The sequence below is a fragment of the Papaver somniferum genome, chromosome 2 (assembly GCF_003573695.1).
Source record: "Papaver somniferum cultivar HN1 chromosome 2, ASM357369v1, whole genome shotgun sequence".
In the NCBI taxonomy this organism is placed as follows: Eukaryota; Viridiplantae; Streptophyta; class Magnoliopsida; order Ranunculales; family Papaveraceae; genus Papaver; species Papaver somniferum.
Window position 1 is genome coordinate 153,385,970 of NC_039359.1, and position 15,799 is coordinate 153,401,768.

A 15,799-nucleotide genomic window follows, 5' to 3' on the forward strand; every position below is an offset into this window, starting at 1 on the left:
CGGCACATTAATCTAAGGCCCAGTTCATCTGAATCAACTGACAGTCACTAACGGTCAATGGGATCAGTTAACAATCAACATCTAACGTCAAGGTCAAAATCCACATAAAGTCAAGGTCAACTGGTCAGGTCTCTGAGTCAAAACGGTCAAAAGAATCAACTCAATCAATTAGACTGATTCAGATGTGTCGACCTCAGTCAGATGTCTGCGTCAGGCTAGGTTAGATTCAGTCAAGCATCTGACTGATTGAAAGAGTGATGGCCAGAGCCAAAGCACAGGCTATAAGCATTAAAGCACAAACATGATGTAACACAACAACAGATCAAGACTCAAACGAATTTCTAACTCTCCTTGACAAGGTATACAGCTTAAAGTTCTCTTCCTTGTTTCATTTCAAACGACACCTAACCAACTCCATGAACTGCCACTCAATTTACAGAAAACACTTGAGCCAACTCTTCCCTGCAAACTACCATTCTGACAGAACATTCACACACCTTCCTCAACTGCAGATACTTAACTCAACTATGCATCTTACATCGTTACCATCACAATCCTAATATCACCAGAACTCGCATCCATGCAATTATAGCTTCACTGCCACAATAACAACATCTTCATCTTCTTAGGTTCACCAACAGCTGATCAACAACAACATCATTATCTACATATCCACATTACTTCCACTTCCTGTTCAATTCACTCAAAACCATAGTAACCTAATCCTAGTGGTATCATCTTCAACAACAATCTAACTTATAAGCCAACAATATTAAATAACTAGTTCTAGCTTCAGAACCCATTTGTATCATTTGCCTATATTCATCTCAGTTCAACATTTCTACCACATACATAACCACATATCATATCACCATCAACCATAGGCTGTAGCTGCATTTCAATCCATCATAACACAGCATTCATCTACATAGCAATACACACTCAATATGAAGCTTCATTTCAATCTTGTTGCACCAGTTCAGACATTTCCTAGCTCATCTCTTTAATATTTAATCCAACCTGAACCAATACCACTTACAATTCCCTTCATTGCACAGGACCACCACTTGCATCTCCATGTCTCAGTACCAACAACATCAAGCTTCAGCTAGAGCACCCCCAATTAACATAACTTACAACTCTATCTGCAGCCATCACAGTTAACCACCAATTCAATTTACAATAATAGCCTTAATACAACTCTTAATTCATCTTCCACATTCTTCAAACCTCCATTTAATTCCTCTCTGCAATTCCTAGAACCCTAAATCAATACTTCAACTTCAATAACCTGGATTCAATCTATCTACTTCATCTGCAGCTTCCCCAATCTCAAGAACCCTAATTTTAAATTCCTTTAAACCTTAAACCGAATCTCAATTTCCCAAAGAAACCAAAATTAAACCTTATAGAACTCTTTCTACCCTATTAACAACAAACCCAAGAAATAATTCACCAAAACAAACTGAATTTTATAAAAGAAATCAAAAATAGAGACCCTAAATTCAATCTCCGATTTACCTTTTTCTGTAAATTATGAAACATCAACCCTCATTAACATCACCGCTACCAATCATCAAGGTTCTCAACTAGTTTATCATCTTCTCTTGATTTCTTCATCTCAAATTTAAAACCCTAACTTTGATTAACAACAACAACCCTATCATCATCATCTTCCCATGCTCAAACAACCACAGCACCATCACCTTCGTCTCCAATCAATCAAGCTAACACGCTTCCCATGAAACTCCCACGCAAAAGGCCTCAAATCTCCGAGATTGAGATCAACAGAGAGGGGAAAAGAGAAACAGGGAAGAATAAGAAAGAAAGAGAAAAATAAAAGAGAAAATGAGTTTCTCTTGACACGTTTGGGTGCAGATAAGGCCAACGAAAATACTTAAGCACCCACGATTTGGATAAGGGCATCCAGGTCGGTCTAAGAAAAATTATTATTTTTCCCCTCACTCTAATCTGATGATATCTTCTTCGTCCGGTATCCGATTGACATGTTCGAGTAGTCCATTGCGCAAAAATTTTCGAGATCTAATCAATGATACTAGTTTCGCATCTATATTATTGTTAGATTAATTTCTATTAATTAAAATCTATGTTAACTAATTGAGTCATTAGCGACTAAATCGTCTCTTGACTGGTCTAATAGCGTTGATGAGCTTGAGGGTCGTTACAACAACTTTCCACCCTGATTAGTTTGAGCCATCAAAGACTGGTTGTACGTTTACTGAGATAACACAGCTGTCCATAGAGTCAGATCGCTACAAACACAGACTTGTAAGGTCTTGAACGTGTTTGCCTGCTCTGATACCAATTGAAAAAGAGGGGGTATAACAACACCACCCAATATTTCGCTTAGAAATCTGTATGGACTAAATCCGAAACACTTTCTAGAGAATCAACTAGACAGTCAGACTCAATCTAGGTAAAAGTATCTTAAGGTGTTAATATCTCTCTCTTGTTTTGATTCACTCAAGATAATAGAAATCAGCGAGTCTATAATCAAACATAAGGAATAACTTGGACGGTACCAAAGACCAGTGTCCAAGGATCAATCAATATCAATCAACAATCAAATGTAGGATTTCCAATTGATTGATTCAAACGCACAACCTGTATTATTTCAATTATATAAACAAATATAATGCGGAAATAGAAATAACACAGACACCAGAATTTTGTTAACGAGGAAACCGCAAATGTGGAAAAACCCCAGGACCTAGTCCATATTGAATACACAATGTATTAAGCCGCTACAGACACTAGCCTACTCCAAGCTAACTTCGGACTGGACTATAGTTGAACCCCAATCAGTCTCCCACTGATCCAAGGTACAGTTGTACTCCCTAGCCTCTGATCCCAGCAGGATACTGCGCACTTGATTCCCTTAGATGATCTCACCCACAACTAAGAGTTGCTACGACCCGAAATCGCAGGCTTTAACAATAAACAAATCTGTCTCACACAGACAAGTCTATCAAAGGATCAATCTGTCTCCCGCAGAAAAACCCTAAAAGTTTGTGTTCCGTCTTTTGATAATAATCAAGGTGAAAATGAACCAATTGATAATCCGGTCTTATATTCCCGAAGAACAACCTAGATTAATCAATCACCTCACAACAATTTTAATCGTATGGTAACGAAACAAGATGTTGTGGAATCACAAACGATGAGACGAAGGTGTTTGTGATTACTTTTTATATCTTGCCTATCGGAGAACTCTCACGATCTCAAACCAATCAATATGATTGTATTGTTACGATAGAAGATGCAAGATCAGATCACACAACTACGATAAAAGTAGTATCAGTCTAGCTTCACAATCCTAATGAAGTCTTTAAGTCGTTAACCTGGTTTTAGAATAAGAAAACCAAAGGTTAAAGGAGAATCGACTCTAGAACGCAAACTAGTAACACACATAAGGTGTGGGGATAAGTTTTGCACAATACTAGATGTCTCCTTTATATAGCCTTTCAAATCAGGGTTTTTCCTTAGTTACAAAGCAATCAATATTCACCGTTAGATGAAAACCTTATTTAGATTCAAGCTAATATTTCTCAACCGTTAGATCGAAAACTTAGCTTGTCATACACAAATGACTGTACGCTTCTAGGTTTGTTAACCGCACCCAAACGTGTACATTGTTGTTTCAACAATAGTCTACCCAAAGAGGTTAACCATATGAGCGTTCCATACCAACCATGTTCTTCTTCAGCATAACTAGTTCAATTGACTCAAATGAACTAGTTAAGAGAGTTGTTCAATTGCAAGGAAATCTTATGTAACTACACAAGGCACAATTGAAGCAAAGATGATTTGATTCACTCGAATCGGTTCATGAACTTTAATAGCCACGATTTGCAAATGCATTCCGTAGTATTTTAAGATTAAGTTCAGAAATCATCTTTAGATATATAACCTTCTCAAGTTCGCAGACTAGGTTCGCGGACTTAAGACACCGGATAGAGTTTACAAACTCCAGCAGAAATTCTCGGGTTCGAGAACTACGCCGGTTTACAGACTGGGTTCACGTAATGGGTTTGCGAACTTGGATCACGCAAGTAGTTTGTCAACTCCAGAAGAAATTCTCGGGTTTGAGAACTTCGGCTGTTCGCGGACTTGGCACTTGCCATACTTCCGGTTCTCTTGATCAACAAAGTTCGAAAACTTCGATTCAAGGAATCCATTGGTTATGTAATCTAAACTCTTATTCCAATCATTGAAACATTCTTAGAGGACGTTATATAGTTGTTACACTATTTCTCGCCAAAGCAATTTTCAAAATGATTGAAACATTCATGACTTTCGTCACTAGGTAAAGATAAACTTGGTCGAAGCGAAAAGCTTGCCAACACATATTTCGAGATATAGATAGACGAGGTATACTCGGCTCGAAATACCAAATGTGTATGATCTAGTCAATATATATAGCATACGACTTTTGTCTCAAAGAGTAGGAGATAGAATAGATATACTTTTGAGTGACAGATAAGTTCAAGTCTCCACATACCTTTTTGTCGAGAAGTTCCACCGGTTCCTTGAGTAGATCTTCTACTTGTATGATGAATCGCCATGAAGTCCTTGAGCTCAACTACACTTACTATCCTAGTCCGATACTTAGCTATAAGAGACTAGAAATCAAGACTTATAGTTTTGATCACTAACATTGACAAACATGCTTGAGATAGCAACGCATGCGAGTTTGACCGAGCAGTGCTCTAACATTGGCCATCTACACAATCGAAGTCTTTCCAGCTTAGCTTCTCAGAAATTAGTTTCTATTCCTTCAATAATACGACACACATTATGTAATAGTTGTGCTTGTGCTAAGCATCATAGACTTCCATTTTCTTTATCAGATTCAGTAAGTGATGATATACTTTTTAAAGTTCATAGTGATTTATGGGGTCCTTCTCCAGTTATCTCTAATTCTGGTTTTCGATATTTTCTTCTCATTGTGGATGGTTTTTCCAGATTTACATGGATATATTTTTTTGCATAATAAAACGGAAGTTTTTAACTGTGTCAAAATCTTTAAGGCACAAGATGAAAATAGGTTTTCAACATCTTTGAAAATATTCCAGAGTGATGGAGGTGGAGAATATATCTCTCATTCTTTACGTGATTTTTTCCTCCTCATGGTGTTTTACATCAATTTTCTTTCCCTCACACTCCACAACAAAATGGTGTGTCTGAGCGCAAGATCCGTCACATTGTTGAAACAGGCCTGACTCTTCTTCATCATAGCCATATGCTTAAGTCTTATTGGCCAGAGGCTTTTGCAACAGCTGTTTACATCATTAATCGTATGCCTACTCCTATTCTAGGTGGTTATTCACCGTTTTTAAAGATGTATAATCAGCAGCCTGACTACAATTTTCTGCGTGTTTTTGGTTGTCTATGTTACCCCCATCTGGTTCCATACAACAAAAGCAAAATGGAGTACAAAACAAAACCGCGTGTCTTCATTGGTTACTCTAACCAACACAAGGGTTATAAGTGTTTTTATTTGAGTAGTAAATGTGTCTATATCTCTAGACATGTTCTTTTTGATGAATCCTCTTTTCCTTTTTCTATTACCAATCCAACTACTCCTCCTGAAACTAATTCACTTTTGCCCACTTGGTTTGTTTTGCCATTAGTCACACAAATAGTTTTACCTTCATCTTATGGTCCTGTTGCACCAGCTCCATCGGGTTCTGTTTCGACCTTCTCCACTACTTCATCGTCCTCTAGCAGTGACTCTTTTTCGCCACCTCAATCTCCAGCGATTACCTCTTCTGCATCTTCATCTCCGGTATCTTCTCCAGACACTGAGTCTGTTGCTTCCACTTCTTCTCCTCCTAAAAAGGCTCCTACACTTCATTAAGTGACTACTCGTTTACGTGATGGTATTCGTAAACCTCTTGTTAAGATGAATCTTTTTTCTGTTACGAAGCATCTTGTTGCTTCTTGCTTTCTTTCTGAGATGAAAGATTCTTTTGTTGAACCTAGGTCTTACAATGAAGCATGTAAAATCCCAGCATAGCGAGATTCTATGAAATATGAACACCATGCTCTCCAGATCAATGATACATGGTCGTATGTTCCTCGTCAACCTCATACGAACGTTATAGGCTGCAAATGGGTATATCAGGTTAAGCGTAAATCAGATGGTACCATTGATCGTCGCAAGTCTCGGTTGGTTGCAAAGGGGTATACTCATGAATTTGGTATTGATTATGAAGAAACCTTCAATCCGGTTAACAAACCCGTTACTATTCGTTTGGTTTTGAACATTGTTGTTTCTTGCTCTTGGCCTATTCGACAGTTAGACGTTAAAAATGCCTTTTTGCATGGTTTTCTGGATCAAGAGGTTTATATGTCTCAACCTCCAAGGTTTGTTGACAAGAGATATCCACACCATGTTTGTAAGCTTAATAAAGCCATATATGGGCTAAAACAAGCTCCCAGGGCTTGGTTTCAGCGGTTTACAAATTATCTATCAGAATTGGGTTTTGTTGCTTCTAAATCTGATGCTTCTTTGTTTGTTCGAAGATCTTCTACTGTATGTAGACGATATTATTATCACCGGGTATGACTATGGATATTTCTCTCATTTGTTAGCAGCTCTCAAACAACAGTTCTCTATGACAGATTTGGGTGATTTGAATTTTTTTCTTGGAATTGAGGCACACAGGTCTTCTTCAGGCCTTCATTTATCTCAAACGCGTTACACTCTTGATATTCTTCAGCGTATTGATTTATTAACTGCGAAACCTGTTTCTACTCCTATTGTTGCTGGTTCTAAGATGTCAGCTCATGAGGGTACTTTATTTCATGATGCTACTTTATATCACAGTTTGGAGGGTTCATTGCAATATTTGACAATGACTAGGCCGGACATTACTTATGTTGTTAACCAAGTTTTTCAATTTATGCATGCTCCTACTGACATTCATTTTCTGGAAGTCAAGATAATTCTTCGCTATCTCAAAGGCACATTGGGTCGAGGATTATTTTTTACACCTTCATCATCTTTTCAGGTTTCTGGGAGTTCTTCTCATCCTATATTTGCATACAGTGACGCTGATTGGGCTGGTAACCCTGATGATCGTCGTTCAACTGCTGGTACTTGCGTTTTTGTTGGCCCTAATTTGATCTCTTGGTCCTCCAAGAAACAACCTACAGTTTCTCGTTCCAGTACGGAGGCTGAGTATCGTGCCTTAGCTCTTGCCGCAGTTGAAGTTATTTGGATATTATATCTATTGAATGACTTGGGTGTCTAAATAACGCATGGGTGAAGACACTACTTTGGATCTTATAGGGTGCTTGTGAGAGTTCTTGTGTACAGTCACGTTGTGGGGAGTCAATGGATTGATATACTCAGTCAGTTGTGTAATTCTCAGTGGTGATTCTATAATGAATACAGAGGTCGTATCCGTTTGGTGGATTTAGACAATATTCACACATTGTGTATATTGTTGAACCACGTTAAATTCGTGAGTACTTTACTTCTTATTTCTTTGTTTATGGCTTGCATCTATGTGGTTCTCTTTCTCTTCTTCTTATCCTAGATCGTAGTAAGGTTCATGGAGCAATCTGAGAGATCAAGTGTTTCTTGTTAGCTAATATGTTTCTGCAAGATTAGCACGTAGATGGATCTGAACCCAAACAATTGGTATCAGAGAGATCCAATTGTCCCAACAATTGGTATCAAAGCTTTAGGCTGGATAGAAGGTTTGAAGAGAGAATTTTTGGGTTTTCTGGATCGGCATAAAATTTTAAAACGAAGGATTTGGTTTCATCAAGTATGTGAGGATTTGATGTTACAACTTCCGAAGATGCAGAGTTTGATGTTTTCAAGTATGTGTAGGATTTGATTTCATCAGTTTTGAGAACAAAGCAAAGTAAAGCGTACTTTTGAAGGAATAGGATTATATCAGGTGATCTGCATTCGATGTGGTCAAGATGTATGGTCTTGATGTTTATGGTGCTCTACATTGGAGATTTGACATTTATACTTATTGGAGCATAAACCTATGCATGGCTCCAAGTAAGTTTATTTATTGTCTATACTTCGTACTATATTCTTGTGAACTGTTTGAAAGACCTACGTAGATTTTTTTCTTCAATTAATCGGTGTTTGCTTGGCAAGACACAAGAAAGCAAGAGTATCGTAGTTGAGATAAAAATATTGGTTTGTATGTTGGTGAAAGTAAAAATGAAATATAAGCATGTCAAAGTCTCATTATGGTTCCATATTAAGGGAAACAATAATTTGGTTATCAATCGTCATCACGATCATGTTGGTGATTTTCTTTAACTTTAAGTTGAAGAATGTGAAGATGAATTCATACTCGTTTTGCCTTAGTTGTTTGTTACAATAAGGATTTGGGAAATATCTTAGTAGGTTTCGTTTTGGATGTATTGATTGTTGCCCAGGGTTTGATATGTTCCAGAAGTGAAGAGTTTGATTTTCAGTCTTAGTATTTGAAGCATGTGGATACAAATAAGTTGCAAGACATGGACCGTTGGATGCGATGTGATATTGGTTGTGGTGGAGCTATGGTTTCTTATTATTATATAAGATTCAGTTTGTGGACACAATTTGTAGGGTTTGTTTGTTTATGTTGAGTATGGCATTGTGTCGGGTAGAACAATGTTTTCTGGAGTTTCTCTCGTACTGTTTCCGATGGAGAAGCTAGATAGTTTGTGATCTTTTGATTCTTGTCGATGACGTTCAGTCGAAGATTTATGTTTGGTTTATACCATTTGAAGTCGATCGGGGCTAGTTGAAGTGCAAGACCGTTGTGAGAAATAGGTTGGTCTATTTGTGTTGCGGATACGTTCCTACTTCGGTGAAGACCCGTTGTGAGGAATTAAAAAGGTATCGCTTGGACACTTCAAGATTTTAAAGAATAAAGATACAATACTACAATGTGTATGGTGGTATGGCTACGAGCTAGCACATATTACTTAAGAGAAAACACGGTGCATGAATTTGAAAGGGCTACAATTTCGGCGTGTTTTTCCGTCAACCTTTATTATCCATTGGCTATTTGATTTCCTGATGATCGGTGTGAGACTTTCTGTTGGAGAGAGCTACATTATATCAATGATAATACTTGGGGGTTTTCTCGTCTGCTACAGGTATTGAAATTAATTCCAAAAGTGATAGAGCCTGTAGAGATGAAGGTAAAGATTTCTTTTGAGAAATTTGGTTCAACAACGATATAGTTTCCGTCAAGTTATTTTCTCTATATTGTTTGAGAAGATAAACAAAACAGCGTCTTGAATTGCTTGGAGCTTGAGGAAGTTACCCGAGGTTTAAGATTATGGCTGGGCGTGATTGGGTCTTTGTGTGAAGAACGGGTTATCAGATTTCGAACGTTGGTGTACGTTTTGGAGAAAGATTGGAAAAGGGATATGTACAAGAGAGAATGTGACATTATGCATTGTTACGAGGGTAGCAGTGAACTCTTCGACGATGGTCACAGTTATACTCGAGTCCGATTGTGTTGTGGTTTGACTATCGCGAGGTCGAAACTACATGCTTGCTATGAAATTGATAAAAGACTATCTTGAAAATTATGTTAAAGTCCGTAAAAGGACATTGTTGTCAAAGCCTGTTGAGGTTGCTGAAGTGATGAAGATGATTGGTGTGTCAGCTGTCAAAGACTCTGTGAAGCTGGACATATTTAGTATGGTATGTATGCATTAGTTGAAGATATGATGAGCTTTTTGAATGAGTAAAACTCAATTGGGGAAATATGGTCGTAGAATCATGATCCAATCGAAGATAGCCTCGTAAAACAAGATTCATACAGATGAACTCGAGATTGGCACGCAGTGGCAATGATCCATGAATTGGTTGTATTTGGTGCGCAGTTAGAGTCATGCTCAATATGCTTTGGTACATACAAGATGATTAGTTTCTTGGAAGCTAACACGAAGGTTGGTTTATGAAAAACTAACGCAAGGTTTCTCGTTAACTCGCTTTGGAGGAAATGCTCATGGAAAAGAGCAAGTATGTGATCAGTTGCTTAAGTAAGCAATTGACTCGGCTGGAGTTTAGAGACGAAAATGAAGACTATGGTTCTGCTAAGGTAATACTTAGACAGGCGCATGGAGGCTACTGTGGTAGTTTCATTTTCTTATCGAGTAGTTATAGATGTCAACCCTAATAGATGTTGTGCGTAACTTGGAGTTAGTGGCTTAGAAGAGCGGAACATTGACTCAGGTGGAGCAAGGAAAGCCAATACGGAGCTGTGTTCGTTGTATGGAGCAAGTTCGGAGGTGGCGAAGGCTCAAGGGCGCATAATGACCGTAACTAAGTTCGATGTAAGCATATGGATAACAATGGTATATGGCCTGATTGAGTTGGCATGCAATACACCTAGAATGATGCCAATCAATGTGGAGAACATAAAAGAGTAAGGTGTATTTTCTCAAGATGTTGCATAACGGATGATCATATGATGTTGATTTGTTGAGATGGTCAGATTTTTCACCGTGGTGGATATTTGTACAATCGCCAGTAGTTTGGATTGTTAAGTCTAAGTTGGTGACGTTCAAGTTTGGTTTGCTCTCTTCTAGTGGAGGTTCTACGGAACAATTTGGGTGAACTACATTTTCGGTTTGATTCCTATTGAGGATATGTAGGCAACCAGTAATGGTGCAATCGATGTTCAGAAGATGGAGGGATAACAAGTTGATCGTCTCATGCATGAATTCATGATCCGAGGTGGAGAATTGTAGGGAAACGATGGTTTCCTAGTTTAGGTTAAATTCTTAGTTTGAGTTAATTACCATATTAAGATAGGATACCTAAATTGACCATGGTTTCCTAGTTGGAGATGGTTTCCTAAACCAAGGAGGCCTAGACTTGGGAACCAAGTTTATGACTCCTATATAAGGAGGTCTAGGCTAAGTGTTTTAGTCATGGAATCCTCAATGTAAATCTCGTAGAGATGTGAGGGATTCATCCCACCTATTGAGGTGGTTATGTGAGAGACCTAATGGTGGAAGGAGTACATCATTATGGTGCTTATGGGATACTTATCGATGTTGGAAGATATGTCGTTATGGAGTATTCATATGGAGATTTTGGTAAGACATCTTGTTGAGAAGATGATCATCTTGGTGGTGCTGGATTAGATTATTGATGTTGAGCTGAAGGCGTCCATAATAATTATATCAGGGTGTGCAGAGAAGATCATCTCGTTGTGGTAGATAATGTGGTAAACGTTATCTCGCATGGGTGAAGACACTACTTTGGATCTTATAGGGTGCTTGTGAGAGTTCTTGTGTTCGGTCACGTTGTGGTGAGTCGATGGATTGATATAGTCAATCAGTTGTGTAATTCTCAGTGGTGATTCTATAATGAATAAAGAGGTCGTAGCCGTTTGGTGGATGTAGACAATATTCACACATTGTATATTGTTGAACCACGTTAAATCCGTGAGTACTTTACTTCTTGTTTCTTTGTTTATGGCTTGCATCTATGTGGTTCTGTTTCTCTTGTTCTTATCCTAGATCGTGGGAAGGTTCATGGAGCAATCCGAGAGATCAAGTGTTTCTTGTTAGCTAATATGTTTCCGCAAGATTAGCACGTAGATGGCTCTGAGCCCCAACAATTGGTATCAGAGCGATCCAATTATCCCAACAACTGACATATTATAGATCTTCCTCACATAGTTATTATAAACTTATAATGAAACGTTTCTGCTCATAAGCTCTGCAATCGCACAAAACAAATAAATTTACGCTAGTTGCAGAAAACTAATACTATTCCCTCCGTTTAAGGAATCCAAGACACATATTAAGGGTCTGAAAAAAAATATCGCATGAGAACCGAAATGTAACATAGTACTATAATTTGGTACTGATAATTCACTAAATACTGAAGACATAAACCGGAGAAATACACCAATAACAAGGACCAATAACATACTCGATTTCACCCATTTTTCTTCCTTCTAAAGCTTATAATTCCTCAAGGTTCTCTTAATTCCTCTATTCGACCATCTCCCCCAAAATAAGTACCAGACTTGAGTGAAACCATGCTTTCAAAATAACTCGCTCCGTCCATGAAGTAAATATCATGCTTATTATTTAGTCCTCTTACACTTCCATCTTCTGGATCATACAAAGCTAGAGTACCAGTACTCAAGAATAGAAACTTACCATTCTCAAAAGACCACATCATGCGAAAATTATTGTCCATCAGAATACTCTCATGAATAATTATATAACGCCTAGTCCAAGATTCTTCAACTCCATAATCCAGCATCTCCCAGAATTCAAGACGAGCGTCAGGACCAAAGTAATCTTTTTTAACTACACAAAGACGCCCTTCTGACACTCCCAAACTCTCAAGAAAAATAGCCTGGCAACCGTATTTCCAAGATTCGTCAGGTAGCTGCACTTCTTTGAAGCTTTCATTGCTCATATCAAAAGAAACTATAACTTTGGAAATGCTTTGGTTTAGAGCTAACCAGTGAAGGTAGCCATTAAAAAGCACCCCTTGTTCTAGAATATAGCTTCTATAAGGAAAAGTGTAAGGTATAGTTATTGGGATGCTTTTCCATGAATCTGATGCTAATGAATATACTTTAATTACCGAAATTTTATCGTAACATCCATCACTAACTATCAACTTGTAATCGTTAGTGTTGCAATCATAACCTAAACCACATATGCACAGCTCATCTGGGTCTTGGGGTACGACTATCATCTTGTATTCTCTGGTTGCAAGATTCAAAAGACAATAATTATCCCAAGAACCAGTAGTACCAAAATAGTATTGCAGGAAAACCAAGCCATTGCATGAACCCCATAATCGAACAACCTTATCTGTTAAGTTTAATGGATCATCTCCGGTCTCAGTCGTTGACGATGTTAATGAATCATAATTTATAGTACGGAATACATTATAATTCATGACCAAGAAATTGGGGTTGTTTCTTTGAATAGCAAGATCAAGGTGCGATTTAACGAAATCGGGGTTGGAGATTATGGCAAGCCAACTCTTGCAAACACACTTACAAACTAATAGAGATTTGACTGGTACCTTTAAAAGGATATCATGGTAGAGCACTTCTGGGATGCTTGACATCTTTGCTGCTATGCTCTTCTCCTCTGATTCAGCTTCTTTTTTTGTAGACTGACAGAGGAAAAAGTTGGGGTGTCATTTGTTGCAAATATCAGACATTTATAGCAAAACTCATGTATCAAATGAAAACTCTATCCTGCAAGATGCATCTCCCAACCAACTTTCTTCCCAATTTTCTTCTTCTGGAATTTGGATTGTTTAGTCAATACTGAAAACTGTGGAACTCCCAGTCAAAATTGTACAACTCGTATGTATAAACATGTAGACCTTTATTGTGCAACTTGGGGATGCCTTTGTCCGCAAGTATCTCGAAAATATATGCCGCAAGCCCAGATACTTAGTAAGATATGCAAATCACCAGCAACCAACACACCGTCCAGAATTTGCTTACCAGGAATCAAAGTCACTTGCAAGTGGTTGTGACTGTAGCATTGTTTTAGCAACAAAACAAAGAAACACTGCAAATGGGTAACGTATTTCTTACTAGAATTTTCATAAAAAGTTCGTATCCAGAAGAAATAAAGGGAAATATATATAACATGAGAGGGTTTTACGAAATCATGGAACTCCAGCTCTAGCTGAGACTCGATCTGCTCTCTGTAGGTTTAAAAGGTGCGTTAATTAGGTCTGGTCTTTCTGAATGGATATCCCGCAAAATTTACCAACACTTACGGATAGATTTGCAGGAGAAACGGAGGTGGGTCCCACAAAAATGTGAGCCTCCGCAGATTTTGCGGGGTTTAGCCTTTTGGTTTTGCGAAAGGGAAAATTAGGGGAGATCAAAAAAAAAAGATTTTCATTGTCAGGACCACAATTAATTTTGGGTATAGTGACACTCATAATTATTTTTGTGACACCCATAATTATATGAAATTATTAAATATGTCTGCATGGCGGATTATGCATCCGCATGACGGGTTATGCATGCTATTTTTTTCAGGGATAACTCGTTATGCACCCTAATTTTTCAAGGGTATAATTGGCAACACAACTTGGACATTACATATCTAAAAATCCGCGCGTTGGAATTTTACAAATTTTATATCGTTGGAAATCTTTTAAGAGAGCTACGCAACGAGCACAAACAAGAATATCAAATTTTTGTTTTTCACGAAAAAATCGGAGGGGATCACCAATTTATGTAAAATTTTCGAAAACTTGATACATAACCATTATGTAGCCACCAAAAAAAATGCATAACACATTCTGCAGACGCATAACGAAATTATGCAACCATTTTCTCGATTGCATAACAAAGTTATGCATCTATAACAAGTTATGTAAGCATTGTTTTGATTGATTTTAGTGCGTACATAAAAAAATTGATGCATAATGATGTATGCATCCATATTTACGGATGCATATAAGATTATGCATTTATTTTCTCGATGCATAAAAGATTGTGCAACAATTTTATCGATGTGTAATGCATTATGCAGTCATATTTTCGGATGCATAACAGGTTATGCATCTATTTTCACGACTGCATAACATGTTATGTAGATATTATTGTAGGTGCATGACAAGTTATGCAACCTTATTTTTTGTTGGTTTCAATACTAAGAAAAAAGTAGCTGCATAGCGTGTTATGCAACCGTTTTCTGGACTGCATAACAAGTTATGCAACAACTTTTGTAGATGCATAACAGGTTATGCAACCATTTTCACAGCTGCATAACAAATTATTCGACCATTATGACCAAACATCAACACCAATATGACCAAATACATATGTGGCTTCGCAACCAACAACACCAACACCTCTCAAAAACGACTAAAACTATAAAGTACCATAACAATTCTGAAAAAAGCAACAAAACAAAAGCATCTACAACAACTATTTTCCATTGCCCCTTGAAAAACAACCAATGAACCCATTGAAACCGGCAGCAAACCTTTGTTACAGGGTCAAGAAAATATGGCAAACTGACCCACCTTTCTTCCTTGTTTTCTCGTCAAATACCAGAGCCAAATACTCATGTATTCATAAGCAACTTGTTCTTGAATCCAGCTCAACTGGTAATCTTCTAAACGGACTCAGACACCACTTTAAATCCTCTCCAAAACCTGTGCAAAGACTCACCACTCTATAGTTAAAAGGTGGCAACAAGAACTGGACGGTCATTCAAGCATTTAGCCAAGCACCTTGTGTGCAGTTTTGAGTTGGTGACGGATTGTGTAATGGATGCATCTTGGAAACTACCAGAATCAATTTCTTACCAGAAAATGTGGATTAGAGACAAACCCACTGTCCTAAACATTCACATAAACCTCAGACATTCATCAAAATGCACTTTATTCACTGAAGTTAACAACAACAACAACTTGCCTCTCTTCCCTGGCCGATCTACTTCTGAAACTGTTCACTATCAATCCTTGTTGTGAAGCCAAATTCGATAAAAACACATCTTCATTTTCTTCTCCGCTTCACATTCCTTGTCTTAACCTCCTCCATTACTCACCCAAATCGATGGCAGCAACTCGTTTTCTTCTTTATCTCCATCGGCCATAACTTCCATCTCTTAAACCTTCTATTGATACCTTCACATACGACGACGGAACCACTGCCAAACTTCTGAATCGACCAACCAATTTCTGCATCTTCCTGTGTTGAACTCACATCACAATTTCGAGACCATCTGCTGCCATCTTGGAATCAAAGAAAAACCCAAGTTCTTAAATCTTCTCAAC

At 37.9% G+C, this 15,799-nt stretch overlaps 1 protein-coding gene across 1 annotated transcript; it reads right to left on the reverse strand.

Annotated features, from left to right (window-relative positions):
- Positions 1-11,679: 11,679 nt before the first annotated feature.
- On the reverse strand, positions 11,680-13,702 carry LOC113349488. The gene is made up of 2 exons (XM_026593459.1): positions 13,067-13,702; positions 11,680-12,382 (listed from the first exon to the last, which is right to left on the reverse strand). Exons 1-2 carry the CDS (start codon positions 13,109-13,111, stop codon positions 11,990-11,992), a joined length of 438 nt encoding a protein of 145 aa, XP_026449244.1. The 5' UTR covers positions 13,112-13,702; the 3' UTR covers positions 11,680-11,989.
- Positions 13,703-15,799: the final 2,097 nt, after the last annotated feature.